The sequence below is a fragment of the Haliotis cracherodii genome, unplaced genomic scaffold (assembly GCF_022045235.1).
Source record: "Haliotis cracherodii isolate W230 unplaced genomic scaffold, xgHalCrac1.p SCAF_1, whole genome shotgun sequence".
NCBI classification, from domain to species: domain Eukaryota; kingdom Metazoa; phylum Mollusca; class Gastropoda; order Lepetellida; family Haliotidae; genus Haliotis; species Haliotis cracherodii.
Genome location: NW_027266264.1, coordinates 49,624,300 through 49,645,376, shown reverse-complemented (window position 1 = coordinate 49,645,376; position 21,077 = coordinate 49,624,300). Strand labels below are relative to the sequence as shown.

Here is a 21,077-nt window from a genome sequence, read left to right as displayed (position 1 = left end):
CAAGGTCAATACACCCAGCTGCGACACCTCTGAGACCGCACTACCACAGCCACGTCTACAACCACACAGATCCCTGGGGTACGCAGAATATCAGATCAAACTGTACGCAACAGGGAGGCTGGACTTTTTGCACGAAGACCTGTTCGACGTCATGTATTGACCCCACGTCATCTGGCAGACCGTCTGCTTTGGTGCCAACAGATGGTTAGATGGGCACGTGCAAGGTGGAGATATGTACTGTTTACTGACGAGTCCCGTTTCCTACTCACACGTGCTGATGGGCGCGCACGTGACTACAGACGTCGGGGTGAATGTTACGCCCCCAACTGTGTGGTTGTCCCATTTGGCGGCGGGAGTGTCATGGTATGGGCCCGGAATTCATCACGGTGGTAGGACGACTCTCCTGCATGTGGCAGGTGCATTGACAGGTGTGCGTTACAGAGACTTGATCCTACAGCCTTACGTTCTTCCTCACGTCAACGTTAATGGCGGACAGTTCCAGCAGGACAACGCTCGACCGCATATTGCACGTGTTTGTGTTCTTACAGCACAACAACATCCAGACATAACTTTGGCCGACCCGGTCACCAGATTTGTCCCCGATTGAGAATCTTTTGGACGAGTTGGATCGACGCGTTCGCAGAAGGAATCCGCCGCCCCAAACACTTCCGGCGCTTCTGGATGCACTTGATGCAGCATGAATGGCAGCACATCCAATAGCGTGTTATTGACAACTTGATTGCATTTATGGGTCGTCGGTGTCAAGCAGTGATTGATGCACGTGGTGGGCACAACCGATATTGACATTTTCTGTTCCCCTGTGACATTAACTGTATCGTGAACGTGTCTAGGTGACACGATTAATGTTTTGAACATTGTGTACATTGATCTTCAAACAGTGTTTCAATTATGGTTTCTGTGTCCTATTTTGAAACAATCGCATTATATTACATTTAGAAAGTCAGTGTCAAGTTTCTTTTTTTTAAAGAGATTATATTCAAATGCAATATATCAAATATCACAAACACGTACACTCTTCCCAACCGGTTTTACCAACACAACTCTGTTCCCTGAACATGATAAAGTCTAGGATCATGACAAATGTGTTGTAAAAAGAAATTAAATTTTCCGCCTACTTCCATAAAACAAATGTGTGTTTTTAGCGGTCCCGAAAACAAAAATATCCTATCTCGAACTAAATGGCAACTCCACCCCAGCCCACCCCAATATGGGAGACGAAACACATGACAGGTAATTCTAAAACCTCTTTAAATATTTGGAAGTCTAGTGCAAACAAACTTGGATTTGTAGATAACTGCCACATTACAACATGGTTTTGATGACGGAGGTTTGTGTATAACTGTAGTTTATTTGTCGAAGGTAGCTGATGGCGTGCATGTCGTCAAGAGCAACACGTCAATGTGTAAATATCGGCTCCTGCACACATTTTGTATCGACATGCACATTGGAAGTGCAAAATTATAATCAATCATACTCCCTGATATGTAAATACCTCTAAATGATCAGGATGTTTATCTCGTTGCCATGGTAGTATCACGACACGAAACTATTATTCCGTAACCCGTTGATGAAGACTGTTCAATATCATTCAAAGAACGGTTGGACCATCTCACGACCTGCTTTTGTGATTTGTGAGCGAGTACGAATAACAATCGCTATTAACCTGTGGCAGATAACTACATGAGTGCACTCAATGGCCAATCGTAAGCGTGTCTACTAAAGTGCTGGGGGTAATTCGGGCTCGGTGTTTCTCGATGTTGACAGCCAACCTGCAACGTACAACTATACATGACACAGACGAAGCAACGGGACGACATTGTTGTGACATGGACACTGTGACATTACGAAAACAGTCGACGCTGGCATAAAAACATTAGTATAAAGGTCTGTGGGGCATCTGTTTTGTAAACGGAGAAGGGTATGACACTAGTCTGTCTGTTGTGTGAATGTGCTTATTTACATCGGATGCAGTGTCATAAATATAAAACACATTAGAAAGCTGTTCTTGAAACACCATCTCTCAAAGATGGGAAAACTGAACGTATTTACAATAACTTTAAACAACCCCCAGGGCGTGTATTCCCCGGGACAGTGTCTACAGGGTCACCTTACATTGGAGCTAAACGAGGACATGAAAATGAGAGGTAAGTACTTTCAGTAATTATAAACATTCAGAAACAGGTTACTGTGTGCACATATATTATCATGGGATTTTGTAGAGGCACATACGTTTTTTAAATATGTTTTTTTACCATTACGCCCTGATTTAAGCTGAGTGTAGTGTTTATTAATATTTCAAAGTATTTCGACTTTAAATGAGACAGTAATATATGTTTTAAATGAAAACAACAACCGAATTCCAGTGTTTTGTACATAGTTGAAGAGACTGAAAGATTAAGGTATTATCGTATAAGCGACTGGATGGCTGACACGCCATATAATCGATATCGTCAAAGTAACTGTGTCTATTTGTATGTGCAAACTTCAATATAAAGTTTGTGGGTGAGTGATCCCATCCGTGTACAACTTGGGAGCGAAGTGAGTAAGTGAATATTTTGTTTTATGCCCATGACATAGATCTACAGAATAGCAATATGGCAATATTCCAGCAATATCCCGGCGGGGGACACCGGAAATGAGCTTCACAAATTGTACCCATGTGGGGAATCGAACCCAGGTCTTCGGCGTGACAAGCCTACTCTTTAACCACTAGGCTATCCCTCCCCCAGGTCTACAGAAAGCTACATCACAACGATATGCATAATATAACAAGACTGTGGACAGAGTGATCATGCTGTTGAGGGGATAAAATACATAAAGGACTTATGTTATTATTAACAAAAACGGGTGTCAAGTTTAATGGACCCGGAGGGGGCAAGGGTGGCCCAGTCGCCTAAGGCGCCGCGATTCGCTGTGCAGAGTTCCGTCCCCTGGACACGCCAGAAACCTATGATTGTGGGTTCGAATCCCGGTTCGCCCAGATTATGTTTCTAGGTTTGTCAGCACCATACCCGTGCTCCTGGGTTTCACCGAAGTGGTAAACGTCTGAGACCTGCATCACTTCGGGCTTTCCTTCCCACATTAAGCTGACACGTCGTGATATAACTGGAATAATGTTAAAAGCGGCGTTAAACACAACTCACTCACTAATGCACCCGGAGTAATGCACTTGGGACCCACTCGGAAAATCACTGTGATTAGTGTAGTGTAAAGTACTATTATATCAATAACGTGGCAATAACGTTGTGACAGAGATACATCTGTTGCAGGCATACAGCTTCAGCTGCACGGTGGTGCCAGAGTCAAATGGTCCGAGAGCTGCCCGAAGGGAGTTGGGAAGGCCAGGCGAACTGTCACCAAGCATTATGTGGCGAAAGATACCTACTTCAACAACGAACTGGTTCTGTTTGGGAAAGGTATTTATGGACCCATTAAGTCGTTACAAGCAATCATGCGTTTCCTGTAAGCCCTAATAATGTGAAGGGTATTTTTATGTACATGAATAATGTTAAATGATGATGGATCTTGTACATCATCCTATATTCTGACATATATACATAAAGTTATACTTATTATGCCTCACAGTGAGATTGACCAATCAGAGAGCAGAATTACTAACACCGTATGATTCCCTGTACCGTCAGTAAAATCCAAAATGGTTGTTACTGACCTAATATGAGACCGTATACCGTCAGTAAAATCCAAGATGGTTATTACTGACCTAATATGAGACCGCATACCGTCAGTAAAATCCAAGATGGTTGTTACTGACCTAATATGAGACCGTATACCGTCAGTAAAATCCAAGATGGTTGTTACTGACCTAATATGAGACCGCATACCGTCAGTAAAATCCAAGATGGTGGTTACTGACATAATATGAGACCGTACACCGTCAGTAATAGGCATTTTGGATTTTCCAACGCCCACCTCACATATTTCACATGAACATTCTGGCGCAGAAAGTCGTTATTCAACACCGGTTTGTGTTTTAATATCATAAATTGTGATGCGGAAATACATTACTTTTTAAAGAAACCACCTTTGTGACTTACAGAGAAAAAAAGCTTCAACGGAGGTCACTGAGTAAAAACAGTAACGTCATAGTAAATAATACAGGATGACGTCACAAACAAGAAACGCCATTGACGTCACATAGCAATAGACTAGACAGCAGTCCGTCGTTAGGGGAAAGCAGACTGCTGTCAAGGTTTCTGATAACATGCAGGCAATTAGTATGATAATTCTATCCATTTGAGCTATAATACTTTAAACGTTCACATTAAGTGCGTTATATACTAAATACTACATGCTCACGCCTGGTCCAATATTTTTTTGCTAACCTTATTTGACACTGTAAAGGGCAACTAAAGACACCATAACTAATGACATTCATGTTTTTGTGCCAAGCTCTTCATCAATAATAGATGAAGATATGTGTCTATTACAACAGCAACCCATATGTATTTTGACAGGTTGAGGTAGAACAAACAAATATCAAGTGTGGTCTGCGAGAAGCTACTGTATATTACATGTGTATATTACATGCATTCTGTATCCAGTCGGCGGTTCAGCGATGATAACAACTTAACGCAGGAGGACAGTCGAGAAGTGATAAATTGCACATTGGAATTTGACCCAGTTTTGATTCTGCAGCATATAATGAGGCTATTTCACCAGGATAGTTTGTGTGGAGATTGGTAGCAGTTACATTCATGCATCATATATAAGTACATGGACAACACTGATACCTTATGAAATTGAGTGAGTGAGCATTAAACAGTATTCCAGTTATAGCGCGGCGCGTCATCTTTCTGTGGGAGGAAAGCCCGAAGTGATGCAGGTCACAGACGTTTACCACTTCGGTGAAACCCACGAGCACGGGTATGGTGCTGACAAACCTAGAAACATAATATGGGCGAACCGCGATTCGAACCCACGATCAAGGGACGCAACTCTGCACAGCGAATCGAGTGACGAAGACGATTGGGCCACCTGTGCTTGTAACACTCACAGTAAAACTTACAATAACACTTACAGCAACACAGTAACACTCACGGCAACACTCACGGCAACACTTACAGCAACACAGTAACACTCGCAGCAACACTCACAGCAACACAGTAACACTTACACCAACACAGTAACACTCGCAGCAACACACACAGTAACTCTTACAGCAACACTCACAGCAACATGTACACCAACACAGTAACACTCACGGCAACACTCACGGCAACACTTACACCAACACAGTAACACTCACAGCAACACTCACACCAACACAGCAACACTTACACCAACACAGTAACACTCACAGCAACACTACCAGTAACACTCACGGCAACACTAACAGCAACATGTACACCAACACAGTAACACTTACAGCAACACAGTAACACTCGCAGCAATACTCACAATAACACTCACGGCAACACTAACAGCAACATGTACACCAACACAGTAACACTTACAGCAACACAGTAACACTCGCAGCAACACTCACAGTAACACAGTAACACTCACAGCAACACAGTAACACTCACGGCAACACTCACAGTAACACTCACGACAACACTAACAGCAACATGTACACCAACACAGTAACACTTACAGCAACACAGTAACACTCGCAGCAACACTAACAGTAACACAGTAACACTCACGGCAACACAGTAACACTCGCGGCAACACAGTTACACTCACGGCAACACAGTTACACTCACTGCAACACTTACAGAAACACAGTAATACTCTCAGCAACAGTCACAGTAACACTTACAACAACTCAGTAACACTCACGGCAACACTCACGGCAACATGTACACCAACACAGTAACACTTACAGCAACACACACAGTAACACTCACAGCAACACTCACAGTAACACTCACGGCAACACAGTAACACTCACAGCAGCACTTACAGCAACACAGTAACACTTACAGAAACACAGTAACACTCACAGCAGAACTTACAGTAACACAGTAACACTTACAGTAGCACTTACAGCAACACAATAACACTTTACAGCAACACAGTAACACTCACAGCAGAACTTACAGCAACACAGTAACACTCGCAGAAACACTCACAGTAACACTTTTAGCAACACAGTAACACTCAGAGCAACACTCACAGTAACACTTACAGCAACATAGTAACACTCACAGCAACACTCACAGTAACAGGGGCGATGGGGTAGCCTAGTGGTTAAAGCGTTCGCTCGTCACGCCGAAGGCCTGGGTTTGATTCTCCACATTGGTACAATGTGTGAAGCCCGTTTCTGGTGTCCCCCGCCGTGATATTGCTAAAAGCGGTGTCAAACAATACACACTCACTCATAAAGAGTTCTTGTCCAACCAATATGCTACTTACATTAATGTACTAAGTATGTCTTCAAAATCTGCATTTAATAATATAAGATATTGTACAAAGTGGTGTTTTGTAATTTAAAAAGCGAATCTTGTTGAGAATATTCACAGTGATGTCACACTATTTAGTCACTGGTTACACCGTCTTCATTGCCTATACCGCCAATAGTTCTTGTATAGCGTGCACGTGTTATTCGTAATGTAGAATATATGCTTATGTTAAAACTTGAGGATTATGACGGAATGTCATTTCATATAACACTTGGTACTCGTGAAGGTAGGAACATTGATGATAAGCCTCGGGCGTTTTCAGCTGCACAGTACATTTAAGAATTGACTTTCACTCTGTGTGAGTTCATTGGAGTATGAACCTTCTTTGAGTGAACATTGTTGCTTGAGAAGACTTTATACAATGATAGACCCTCACTCCATAGAAGGTCCATACTCCAATGAGTATGGTATGAACGTCAAATTGTGTCGTACATATGCTAATGAACGTCAGTTTCGCGGTCATGTGACCAGCCTCTCTTCCAATGGAACAAACGTATATCGTGTAAACTTCAAATTAAACAATTATTACAAGATGAAATTGTTGCTTCTGGTGAATCTTCTTCGATTAAAGTTAGCATTGTCATTTCAGCGACGGGAGGAGATGGTGATACCCCTACACTGCCCGCGGGGCGTTACACGTACCCCTTTCAGTACCAACTACCACCCAACCTACCCTCCTCATTTGAAGGTACGGTGGGGAGGGTACGCTATTGGCTCAAAGGCACCATTCTGAAGCCATGGAAGTTCGACGACACAACGAAAAGGGCATTTACAGTTGTCAATCTACTCGACCTCAACGCTGAACCTGAAGCTATGGTAGGTGATGTTAACTAGGTCATTATTCAATTATTATTATTATTCACATGTGTAGAATAGTGATATCCCCAGAAATACATACATCGTGTGATTATTCTTTGCAGCAGGGTCTGCGAGGAGAAGTCCAAGAGACACTCTGCTGTCTGTGCTGTACATCCGGTCCTATCAGCTGTAGGTTTCAAATTGACCGATGTGGCTTTGTTCCAGGGGAATCTATTCCTATCAAAGCTGAGATTATCAACCGCAGTAACAGAAAAATGAAGAGATCATTCGCTGAACTATACATGGTCTGTAAGAAATTAATACATTTTATATCTGAATATGTTTCATTTGATAAGAGCCTTAACAATATAACCTTATATACAGTTTTCCAGTACCAATTAACACGTCCCATTTTAATTCTGGAAACCCAAAAGTCCAGAAACTCTACGGTCTTTTCCCAGTCTCAGACAAAGGTATTTACAAAAATAAGCATGCTGTTTACATGGGAACATACTAAGGAAGAAAAAATGAAAACAAAAAGTTTAAAAACTCAATATTTACACCATCTCGAAGACTGGCCCATGGGCGAGAATATTTTCCTTTACACAAAACTCATGTTTTTGTTTCGCAAATACTTAACTTGTATTCCATCAAGTATCATGACACAAAATCTAACTCATTTAACTTAATTCAACGATTTTAAAGCGATATTGAAATATTTCGCCCATGGGCGAGAAAAAGGCTTGGCCCATGGGCAGGCCCATGGGTGAGAATATGTTCCTTTACACAAAACTCATGTTTTTGTTTCGTAAATAGTTAACTTGTATTCCATCAAGTATCATGACACAAAATTTAACTCATTTTAACTTGATTCAACGATTTTAAAGCGATATTGAAATATTTCGCCCATGGGCATGAAAAAGGCTTGGCCCATGGGCGAGAATATTTTCCTTTACACAAAACTCATGTTTTTGTTTCGCAAATACTTAACTTGTATTCCATCAAGTATCATGACACAAAATTTAACTCATTTTAACTTAATTCAACGATTTTAAAGCGATATTGAAATATTTCGCCCATGGGCGTGAAAAAGGTTTGGCCCATGGGCGAGCATATTTTCCTTTGCTCAACTGTTTTAGTTTCGCAAGTACATCAAGGGATTATAAGCATGAAACATGATTCAACTCATTTTAACTTAATTCAACTAAGTTTTGGCGTTATTAAAATATTTCGCCCATGTTTTGTCAGTCCCTTTAAAGAATTAACTAATTGTTTACAAAGTATATTGTATCATGTGAAACACACTTTGTATTATATCATTACATTACTATTTTAAAAGGGCCTTTGGTTTGATGTTTCCCGTGCAGAAGTTTTACAAATTTCACCTTTTACATATTGCAACGATCTTTAATGAACCTGGCCTTATCTCTCAAAACATTTTGATAGTTTATCATACAAATTCATGTGCGTGTACACCAATTTATTGGCATTATTTTTCAACAAATTAAAGTTTAGTTTGTTTCTTTTTCACTACCTTTTTTATGTCTCGTTAGTACATCACATTGGGAAATTAAGTGACAATAGATAATTAGGCAATATACAGGTACACGTGCGCGTATTTTAATGGGGAAAAACCCGATTCGTCTTTCATTGCATAACGTCTAGCTGAATATCTCACATTCTAACTAAATCTCGAAATAATTATTTCATTATATGCGGTGCGATGTTTAGAGGCGATTGAGTGAATATTATGACACTAAAGCAACTTTTTAAATGCATTGTCACTTTTGGTATGAAAATGGTAACAGTTCAGAAAAAAACAGCCTTCTTATGATAATTCTCATTAGTACGTTGTATCTAATTACAGTGTCGGCATTATTCACAGGTGATTCTACAATACCTGCTCTCAGTCAATTACGATCTACCACACCACGCGCGAATAAACAGTTATGCAGGTGTTGCTGTGGGCAAAACCTAGCCTGTATATGTATATTTTTTTGTTCGATACATATATTACATATTTTCGTTAATATGTGGATATATTAAGCACAAAGACAAAAAAAAGTTTATGAAAGATGAATTAGTGCCTTGATATATTCAACGAGATGTGTATCATCGTTTAATGGGTCATTCAATAAAAGTACGTTTGGAGGAGATATCAAAGGAGCCGCCCAATATACACAGTGTCGTCCGGTGAACTACCACCCCACTCTGTCCGTAAGAGTTATGTAATTGGTACACAAATATATTTGATGCGGTGTCAGTGTGGAAGGAGTTTGAATTACGTCCGCCACTGGCCACAGAGGTAATAGTCAAAGTCATGTAACGATAAACAAGATCAATGCCTTACTAATTACCTAGTGACGCACGTAACAACGACTGTCAATCTGTCTGCTACAGCTACCATACCATCATCCCTGTCACAACTGGCATATCAACGGCTTATTCAAAATATTAATTGTAAAAACGTCGTTGAGAGATTACCGTATGTCCTATACAGTCCTCATATTTGATAAAAAAAAGAGTAAATACGTCAACTGGGAATTCAACTGGATGTTACCTTCCTTATATCAGCTGACAGCCCTGTTTGTGAAAATATGTACTAGACATAAGATTTATAGACTAATAAAATCAATTGTAAGACCGCATGGACCATAAACCGAATTAAATATGTCTTGGTATCATCTCTTGTGTATTAGATGATGGTAATGACCTGGCATTCCATATACTAATTGAACAGAGTTCACCTGTACATGTCCACATTAGTGAGACAGACTGTAACCAAAAATACAATGAGCTGTAGCTCCCAATCCCTTATAACAACGACAACAACAACCAGGGTGAGGGCACAGTATGGTTAAACCGTGTCCACCAGACAATCTCAGGTGGCTAACGCCATATCTCCCATCAAGTCAGTTCTATTTTTCAGCGGATAATTATTTTTTTACAATTTGAATAAAAGTGATTAAACAAATCATATTTAACAAACATACACATTACCAAATACAAAACTTTATAACCCTTTCTAGACTTCGTTCCAATTAACCTGGATCATATAACTCTCTCGCGAAGGTCGTATACGACTTTAAAGTGAATACATCTACAGTGTACAAGTAACGTTTAACTGTATCATATATACTCATGATAGGCAATTAATTCCTAATTCGAATGAGTACATTCTGGGGCTAAATCTGCAAAATATTTCATTATACAATGCAAACGATAGAAACGTAGCGGATGATAAAAGAGACAATGACTTAATAATCTGCAATGTATCATTTGTTCTCGTTTAATCTATTGTACATATTGAAGTGATTGTAAAGTTTCAAGGCGTACTTAAATGTTGTGGTATTATGAATGAATTTAGAATATCAATAGCGAAAAACAGTCACCATATGGGATGTACATGTAGGGATGCCTACTTTCTCCACTGTTATTCAACCTGTACATCAATGACCTCATAACTACGCTGAATGCCTTAGAAGTTGGTGTATCTGTTGACGATGAATGCATTTGTGTTCTGGCTTACGCTGACGACATCATTCTTCTGGCTGAGAGTGAACAGGACTTAAATATACTTCTTAACGGGCTTGGGCAGTGGTGTGCGACAAACAAGATGTCAATTAATCCCAACAAATCGAAGATTGTGCATTTTCGGAGCCAGGCAGTGACAAGAACGGATAGTTTATTCCAGTGTAGCGGCAATAATTTGGAAATAGTGGAGAGTTACTGTTACCTCGGTTTGTTACTAACAGAACATCTGGACTACACTCGGATGGGGAATGCCGGGACTTCTCATATCAAAGAGCAAGATTCTAGGAGGGATGGAGTACAAAACATTTACCAAGCTGTATGACTCCATGGTGTGGGCAACAATAGACTATGGAGCTGCGATATGGGGAGCTCATCACATTCCAGCTATCAGCACCATACAGGGCCATGAAGTATTTTATGGGGGTGAGGAAGTCAACCCCAAACAGCGCTGTATCAGGGGACATGGGATGGGAGCCACCGGTTGTACGGCTATGGAGAAGTGTAGTAAGGTATTACAAGCGATCATGCGACGTGAATCCGGACAGACTTATATTTAAAGTGTTCAAGTGGGCAGACTCAGCGGTGTCATTAGGCACACGTAACTGGAATCTCCGTGTCCACAAGAAACTACGAAGTTTACAGTTAGACCATTTTATCCCTATTGGAAACACTTTTTATATACACTTTTTAACGAGTACGGTTGGAGAGAAGATAAAGCAGAACTTCATACAGGAATGGAGTAAGTCAGTCAGACAGGAGGAAAGTAGACATGGAACAGGAAAGAACAAGCTCCGACTTTATCGACATTTTAAGACAAGTTTTGAAGTTGAACGGTATTTACAGTTTCCCCTACCCCGGTCTCACCGCCGTGCTATAGCTCTATTCCGCTGTGGTGTTGCCCCGCTTATTTGATAAAAAAAAAGAGTAAATACGTCAACTGGGAATTCAACTGGATGTTACCTTCCTTATATCAGCTGACAGCCCTGTTTGGACCATAAACCGAATTAAATATGTCTTGGTATCATCTCTTGTGTATTAGATGATGGTAATGACCTGAAATGTTTTAGCGTTAGATTAGGAAGGAGAGACATTAAAGAGTTTTATAATACTTGGGAACATGAGCAATAAGATGTAGCCACATAAACATGCATGCATTATTGAATTAAATAACTTGCCTGAACACAAGGGGTACCCAAACTTGTTTGACAGTTATTCGGGTGTTGTAGACTGTCGAATGGGACTCATGTGTGTACGTAGGGTACACATATCTATTGCAAGTTTTAGTACTCATACACTTTCTCTATTTGTGTTGATATGATTTCTATTTTCGTACATGATATGATTTCATTTTTATCTTTGGCTGCTCTGTTTATATATGTTGGAGTCGTTGTCTGTCCCTCATAAATTGACATTGCTGCCTCGGTATTGCATCTCTTGACTACAGGAGATCTACAACATGTAGCGGATCTAACTGCAATTCTTGTTTTAACCAAGCCCGGGTTTGACATTCCAGTAACTGCATTCAGGTTGATTGCAAGATATGCATACCTCGTCATAGTGATTGTTGTGAATTCGTCAAAGTTTTGTTTGTTTGTTAGTTGTTTAACGCCGCACTTAGCAATATTTCAGCTATATTACGGCGGTCTGTAAATAATCGAGTCTGGGCCAGACCATCCAGTGATTGACATCACGTGCATCGATCCACGCAATTGGGATACGGTGACATGCATCAACCAGGTCAGCGAACCTGACCACCCGATCTCGGTAGTGGCCTCTTACGACAAGCGCTGTCGCCCTTTTACGCCAAGAATGTTTTTCTGAAGATCTGTTCTAACCCGGATCTTCACGGGTCCATTGACGCAGGGATTTGCTAAAGTCATTCCGATAGCATACAATGCCCACTCAATGTCTCCTCAAAGTAATATAATATGGTACTTACAGTACATGTGAGATTATACTCAGTTAGGGAGATGTTTAATCTATATAACGTGTTATTATTCTACCTAACAATGTATTTAATGAAATGAATGCAAAACAAACTCAACGGTTGAAAGGTTTCATTGAAAAAAATATCCCTGGTCTTGCCTAATAAAACAACTGCAACCCGACACAGATCAAAAGCAACTTACAAACACAATCATAATCTGGTTAATCTCTATCACTCAACGAGTTGTAGCAGCTTATTCTGTCCACAGTATGACAGTATTGGGCAGCTCAGTAATTAGGAGGTAAGGAGGTACACTGGTCACATTTGACTGGTCTGTCCGATGATTAGGTGCTGGAAGACAAGTTAGACAGACAGACAGACAGACAGACAGACAGACAGACAATTGTTTATTTACGTCTCACTTCTGTACAACATACTACATACATATATACATAGAACATAGATAAAAGTACAGAACCACTCAGTATGAGTTATGAGAGACGAGGTCACATAAAAATAAATACAAGACTAGAATTTATAAGTGGTAAAATATATCACGAAGGTAAATCATTATATAAAATATTCTTGCGTTTTTCGAGTAAAAGTTTGCAGGTTTTGGCCGTTAGAAAAAACAAATCATCATTGGACATAATAAAAGAGAACTTATCAACATCAGATAAAACTTGAAAAGTAGCACAGAGATTCGCACATGTAGTTAAAAGGCTATCAGTAATGTTTTTATATAAAGGACAATGAAATAAAACATGGCTTTCATCCTCCACGCATTCATGACAGTTAAAACACACCCGTTCATTCAATGGTATATCATTGTAGCGACCTGTCTCAACACGGAGCGGGGCAACACCACAGCGGAATAGAGCTATAGCACGGCGGTGAGACCGGGGTAGGGGAAACTGTAAATACCGTTCAACTTCAAAACTTGTCTTAAAATGTCGATAAAGTCGGAGCTTGTTCTTTCCTGTTCCATGTCTACTTTCCTCCTGTCTGACTGACTTACTCCATTCCTGTATGAAGTTCTGCTTTATCTTCTCTCCAACCGTACTCGTTAAAAAGTGTATATAAAAAGTGTTTCCAATAGGGATAAAATGGTCTAACTGTAAACTTCGTAGTTTCTTGTGGACACGGAGATTCCAGTTACGTGTGCCTAATGACACCGCTGAGTCTGCCCACTTGAACACTTTAAATATAAGTCTGTCCGGATTCACGTCGCATGATCGCTTGTAATACCTTACTACACTTCTCCATAGCCGTACAACCGGTGGCTCCCATCCCATGTCCCCTGATACAGCGCTGTTTGGGGTTGACTTCCTCACCCCCATAAAATACTTCATGGCCCTGTATGGTGCTGATAGCTGGAATGTGATGAGCTCCCCATATCGCAGCTCCATAGTCTATTGTTGCCCACACCATGGAGTCATACAGCTTGGTAAATGTTTTGTACTCCATCCCTCCTAGAATCTTGCTCTTTGATATGAGAAGTCCCGGCATTCCCCATCCGAGTGTAGTCCAGATGTTCTGTTAGTAACAAACCGAGGTAACAGTAACTCTCCACTATTTCCAAATTATTGCCGCTACACTGGAATAAACTATCCGTTCTTGTCACTGCCTGGCTCCGAAAATGCACAATCTTCGATTTGTTGGGATTAATTGACATCTTGTTTGTCGCACACCACTGCCCAAGCCCGTTAAGAAGTATATTTAAGTCCTGTTCACTCTCAGCCAGAAGAATGATGTCGTCAGCGTAAGCCAGAACACAAATGCATTCATCGTCAACAGATACACCAACTTCTAAGGCATTCAGCGTAGTTATGAGGTCATTGATGTACAGGTTGAATAACAGTGGAGAAAGTAGGCATCCCTACATGTACATCCCATATGGTGACTGTTTTTCGCTATTGATATTCTAAATTCATTCATAATACCACAACATTTAAGTACGCCTTGAAACTTTACAATCACTTCAATATGTACAATAGATTAAACGAGAACAAATGATACATTGCAGATTATTAAGTCATTGTCTCTTTTATCATCCGCTACGTTTCTATCGTTTGCATTGTATAATGAAATATTTTGCAGATTTAGCCCCAGAATGTACTCATTCGAATTAGGAATTAATTGCCTATCATGAGTATATATGATACAGTTAAACGTTACTTGTACACTGTAGATGTATTCACTTTAAAGTCGTATACGACCTTCGCGAGAGAGTTATATGATCCAGGTTAATTGGAACGAAGTCTAGAAAGGGTTATAAAGTTTTGTATTTGGTAATGTGTATGTTTGTTAAATATGATTTGTTTAATCACTTTTATTCAAATTGTAAAAAAATAATTATCCGCTGAAAAATAGAACTGACTTGATGGGAGATATGGCGTTAGCCACCTGAGATTGTCTGGTGGACACGGTTTAACCATACTGTGCCCTCACCCTGGTTGTTGTTGTCGTTGTTATAAGGGATTGGGAGCTACAGCTCATTGTATTTTTGGTTACAGTCTGTCTCACTAATGTGGACATGTACAGGTGAACTCTGTTCAATTAGTATATGGAATGCCAGGTCATTACCATCATCTAATACACAAGAGATGATACCAAGACATATTTAATTCGGTTTATGGTCCATGCGGTCTTACAATTGATTTTATTAGTCTATAAATCTTATGTCTAGTACATATTTTCACAAACAGGGCTGTCAGCTGATATAAGGAAGGTAACATCCAGTTGAATTCCCAGTTGACGTATTTACTCTTTTTTTTATCAAATATGAGGACTGTATAGGACATACGGTAATCTCTCAACGACGTTTTTACAATTAATATTTTGAATAAGCCGTTGATATGCCAGTTGTGACAGGGATGATGGTATGGTAGCTGTAGCAGACAGATTGACAGTCGTTGTTACGTGCGTCACTAGGTAATTAGTAAGGCATTGATCTTGTTTATTGTTACATGACTTTGATTATTACCTCTGTGGCCAGTGGCGGACGTAATTCAAACTCCTTCCACACTGACACCGCATCAAATATATTTGTGTACCAATTACATAACTCTTACGGACAGAGTGGGGTGGTAGTTCACCGGACGACACTGTGTATATTGGGCGGCTCCTTTGATATCTCCTCCAAACGTACTTTTATTGAATGACCCATTAAACGATGATACACATCTCGTTGAATATATCAAGGCACTAATTCATCTTTCATAAACTTTTTTTTGTCTTTGTGCTTAATATATCCACATATTAACGAAAATATGTAATATATGTATCGAACAAAAAAATATACATATACAGGCTAGGTTTTGCCCACAGCAACACCTGCATAACTGTTTATTCGCGCGTGGTGTGGTAGATCGTAATTGACTGAGAGCAGGTATTGTAGAATCACCTGTGAATAATGCCGACACTGTAATTAGATACAACGTACTAATGAGAATATGAAAATTATCATAAGAAGGCTGTTTTTTTCTGAACTGTTACCATTTTCATACCAAAAGTGACAATGCATTTAAAAAGTTGCTTTAGTGTCATAATATTCACTCAATCGCCTCTAAACATCGCACCGCATATAATGAAATAATTATTTCGAGATTTAGTTAGAATGTGAGATATTCAGCTAGACGTTATGCAATGAAAGACGAATCGGGTTTTTCCCCATTAAAATACGCGCACGTGTACCTGTATATTGCCTAATTATCTATTGTCACTTAATTTCCCAATGTGATGTACTAACGAGACATAAAAAGGGTAGTGAAAAAGAAACAAACTAAACTTTAATTTGTTGAAAAATAATGCCAATAAATTGGTGTACACGCACATGAATTTGTATGATAAACTGTCAAAATGTTTTGAGAGATAAGGCCAGGTTCATTAAAGATCGTTGCAATAAGTAAAAAAGGTGAAATTTGTAAAATTTCTGCACGAGAAACATCAAACCAAAGGCCCTTTTAGAATAGTAATGTAATGATACAAAGTGTGTTTCACATGATACAATATACTTTGTAAACAATTAGTTAATTCTTTAAAGGGACTGACAAAACATGGGCGAAATATTTTAATAACGCCAAAACTTAGTTGAATTAAGTTAAAATGAGTTGAAACATGTTTCATGCTTATAATCCCTTGATGTACTTGCGAAACTAAAACAGTTGAGCAAAGGAAAATATGCTTGCCCATGGGCCAAACCTTTTTGTCGCCCATGGGCGAAATATTTCAATATCGCTCTAAAATCGTTGAATTAAGTTAAAATGAGTTAAATTTTGTGTCATGATACTTGATGGAATACAAGTTAAGTATTTGAGAAACAAAAACATGAGTTTGGTGTTAATGAAAATATTCTCGCCCATGGGCCTGCCCATGGACCAATCTTCGCTCTTTGACCGATACTGGGAAAAGACCGTAGGATTCTGGACTTTTGGGTTTCCAGAATTAAAATGGGACGTGTTAATTATTGTTATACTAATAGAACACAACTAATTAAAGACGTTTTACTATGACTGGGGATAACACAGTGTTGGATATCCAAATCCCCCCGACTAGTGTCAACGTTAACGTAAGTGTTAAATATATTAAAATAAATAGAACATTTTTAATTTAGGTAGCGGATCATGTGTACCATGCAGTTTTGAAAAAATAAGAAAAAAATATATCATCCTGTAATGTTGCATCACCTTGGAAAATCTGATCATGAGTAACTGGTGATAAGGAGATATTTTCACGAGTGGCTTTCTCCTTCTCTACGTCACTTGATGAGAGAAACATGAGACGAGACACATGGAATAGCCTTTTTATTATATACATTTTGTGTACAACTGTAAAACCTTGAAACCGTATAATTTCTCCCTACCTAACACGCAGAGACATTTCACCACCCCTTGTAATTTTGACATAATATGTAGTTCCGTGTTTTAATTAATGTTCTCGTAGCATTAGCTTCTGAAACTACATTCCATGTTTTAGGTTGTGACTTATCATGCACCAAAAAAATCACGAACCAACACTAAGAAATTAGGCGAAATATCCCACGGTGAAATCCTTCCTGGAGAATCAGATATATGGACCGGAGATCTGCTACCGATACCACCAGTTCCACCATCCAAATTAAATGGCTGCAGTATAATCGTCATTGATTACTATGTGAAGGTATGTGTTAGCAAACTGACGTCACCCATTGGCGCTTCATCTTCATCTGTTTGAAGAAACTGTCTTCCTAGTAGAATATCACGGGTAAAAATGTAATGAAAGTGTTATACATCATTGCAGATGATGCAAAGCAGATAAAGCAGATAAACCTTTTTTGGAAGATGTTTTCTATCAATTCCAAATAAACTTACAATTGTGCTATCTTTCATTACATTTATATATTAGAGAATGTTTTATTTTCGTAAGTATTCTAACCGATTTCAGTTTTGTGTGGAACCTGCTGGTCCCGCGTTGAAGTTAGAAATACCCCTGAAAGTGCTCATTGGATCAATACCACTCAAGTCCACACTCGAACAGATTGGGTCTTCGCCTCAGATCCAAGGTTCTGACCAGGATCACCTTTTCCAAGAAGGTGCGCAGGCTGATGCCCCACCTATTGAGGGAATGCGTGAGTTTCACTTTCTTCCTGTCATCTTTCTACTTCCTAAAAGTTAAAACATCCACTGTTCACAATCCGTCATCATTTCTCAACTTGCGAGTCACTCTTCTCTGCGTCAGTCGCCAATAAATCAGGCCATTCTTCACAGCTCCGGTCTTTCTTTTCCGCTTTGGCCGCCCTTCTCCCGCCATACTGCTCTTTTCAGTGCCTAACAAGCTTCTCCCCTCTCGAGCTCTTCTCAATGACTGCACTTCCTACATCGAGCCTCAATCGAGCTGTCTTCTTCCCACGCTCCTCTCTGTGACTGATGCGCTTCCCCCCTCATATGCTCTTCTCTGTGACTGACATGCTTCTCCCCTCATATGCTCTTTTCAATGACTGCACTTCCTCCATCGAGCTGTCTTCTCAATGACTGATGCGCTTGTCCCCTATGCTCCCCCCTGTTACTGATGCGCTTCTCCTCTCATATGCTCTTCTCTGTGACGGGTGCGCTTCTCCCCTCATATGCTCTTCTCAATGACTGACATGCTTCTCCCCTCATATATATGCTCTTCTCAATGACTGACATGCTTCTCCCCTCATATGCTCTTCTCAATGACTGGCATGCTTCTCCCCTCATATGCTCTTCTCAATGACTGCACTTCCTCCATCGAGCTGTCTTCTCAATGATTGACGCACTTGTCCCCTATGCTGCTCTCTGTGACTGATGCGCTTCTCCTGTCATATTCACTTCTCAATGACTGACATGCTTCTCCCATCATATGCTCTTCTCTGTGACTGATGCGCTTCTCCCGTCATATGCTCTTCTCTGTGACTGATGCGCTTCTCCAGTCACATGCTCTGCTCTTCTGTGTGACTGATGCGCTTCTCCCCTCATATGGTCTTCTCAATGCCTGACATATTTCTCCCCTCCTGATCCCGTTTCTCTTCTCATCTCCGGTTGCTTTTCTCTCCAATCGCTCTTTCCGCTCCAATCCTCTTTGCAACTTTGTTTTATCTTTCCCCAGTCGCTCTGTTTCACAACGACCGCTTTACTCCGCTCCGCCATTCTTCCCTATAACTCACGCTACTCATGTTAATAACCATTGCAATTCTTCTAACGCATGCTATAGGACATTTTATCTTTTATAAATGGTTTTAAATTTTCACTTGTAAATATGATGTTACTCCTGTGAAAAATATAATTTTGTTTGAACGTGTAGCTCAACCATCCTATGCCGAATGCACGTTTGGCACAGTTACCATCCAGGATGACTATGAGAACGAGCATACCCAGGGAGATACCAACTACACACCAATGTACACCTATTACAACTGGGGAAACATGACTCAACCTTCAGCACCTCCACAGTAGCATCACTCTCTTCAGCAACATCGAACAATATTCAGTTGGCAGCCGCAGACCTTCTTGGCCCATATGGTTACCTTAGTTTTGTGTCATTTCTGTTCTTTTGTTAATTTGCTTCGCACTTTACTGAATACAGTGTAAATAATGACGCAACTTGTGAAGGGATGGCAGTTTTGACCTCGGGATAACTATGAGGATGTTTATTGATGATTTTCGGAAGACGAAAACTTTACGGAAAACGCTCTGATATGTCACACTATACAACGATTACAGTGGAACAATGTCATCTGATGGTGTAGAACTTACATGTCCATTGGACTAATTTGTCATACGATTTTAATGCGAAAGCACAACCACGTGCGACTTAGGTTAATAAGTATTTTAACACAGTAATGATACAGTATAATTATGTTGATTCTTATTATACAATTATGTCTGTCTTACTTTCTCATATATATGATTGCGATAGACAGACTTCATTTGAACTTTAGTCTTACATTGTATCATTTTAAGACATCTGTGACTTCTATATCATCAACAATGAAAGCTTGTTTACCTTGCAAACCATTGACCACATTCCCATATGGTAGGTGACATCGAGTAGATATTGATTAGTATCATGTTATCCGAATGCGTTTTGAGGAACGTAGAGCTTGAAAGGGAATGTGTTTAAACAGAATAATGTAAGTGGATTTGGACCACACACCACTGGTTGGTGTCACGAGCAACGCACCAAATGCCAAAGATCTGAGAATCCACTACTACTTTGCATGCTACCACTAATGCTACCATTTTACACATATTTATTACGAAGTTATATTTTTCATATGTATGCAAATAGTTTTATACCATTTACACCACGTGTTGCATAATTTCTGAGTGTCTGGGATGGTAGGTGGTAGGCCCTATATATGTTCAATATAACAACCTGACAGTTTCATTTGATTATTTTTGTTTCTGTGCATATGTATATCTTATGTGCTTTACACAATCATGTCCTTTGTGCATTATTATTATTATTGAATACGCTCATTTTTCTTATTACTCACTACTTACTTTATGAATATGATATGTTTATGAATTACTAGCAACTACTCTTTGTAAAGTTAAAAGTAAGATTGTCTGAGTGAACATCCAATTATGAAAATAGATTTGTCTGTTCTACAGAGGAGTGAGTTACAATTTTTCCAACACACATTAATAACAGTAGAGCAGAGTGGTTAAAAGCAACATTACTCATCTCTTGTTTTTTCAAGTCCTGCCTATTACGGTGAGTAATCATTATGCTTTGTTGTTTTTGTAGAAATTGAGGCCGTGAGTGAGTAGAAACATTAAGGTATTAAAGTTCTATTTTTCACGCCAAACCATTACTAGTATGTAGAAAAGGACATCTGTAATGTCACGTTAACTGGTGGTTTGTTTGAT

The 21,077-nt window shown here is 39.7% G+C and overlaps 1 protein-coding gene across 1 annotated transcript; it reads left to right on the top strand.

Annotated features, from left to right (window-relative positions):
- The first annotated feature begins 1,822 nt into the window (after positions 1–1,822).
- LOC139465094 (arrestin domain-containing protein 3-like) lies at positions 1,823–20,045 on the top strand. The gene is made up of 7 exons (XM_071246790.1): positions 1,823–2,165; positions 3,291–3,437; positions 7,036–7,262; positions 7,367–7,549; positions 17,683–17,865; positions 18,130–18,313; positions 19,507–20,045. The coding sequence occupies exons 1-7, from the start codon at positions 2,048–2,050 to the stop codon at positions 19,656–19,658; spliced, it is 1,194 nt and encodes a 397-aa protein (XP_071102891.1). The 5' UTR covers positions 1,823–2,047; the 3' UTR covers positions 19,659–20,045.
- Positions 20,046–21,077: the final 1,032 nt, after the last annotated feature.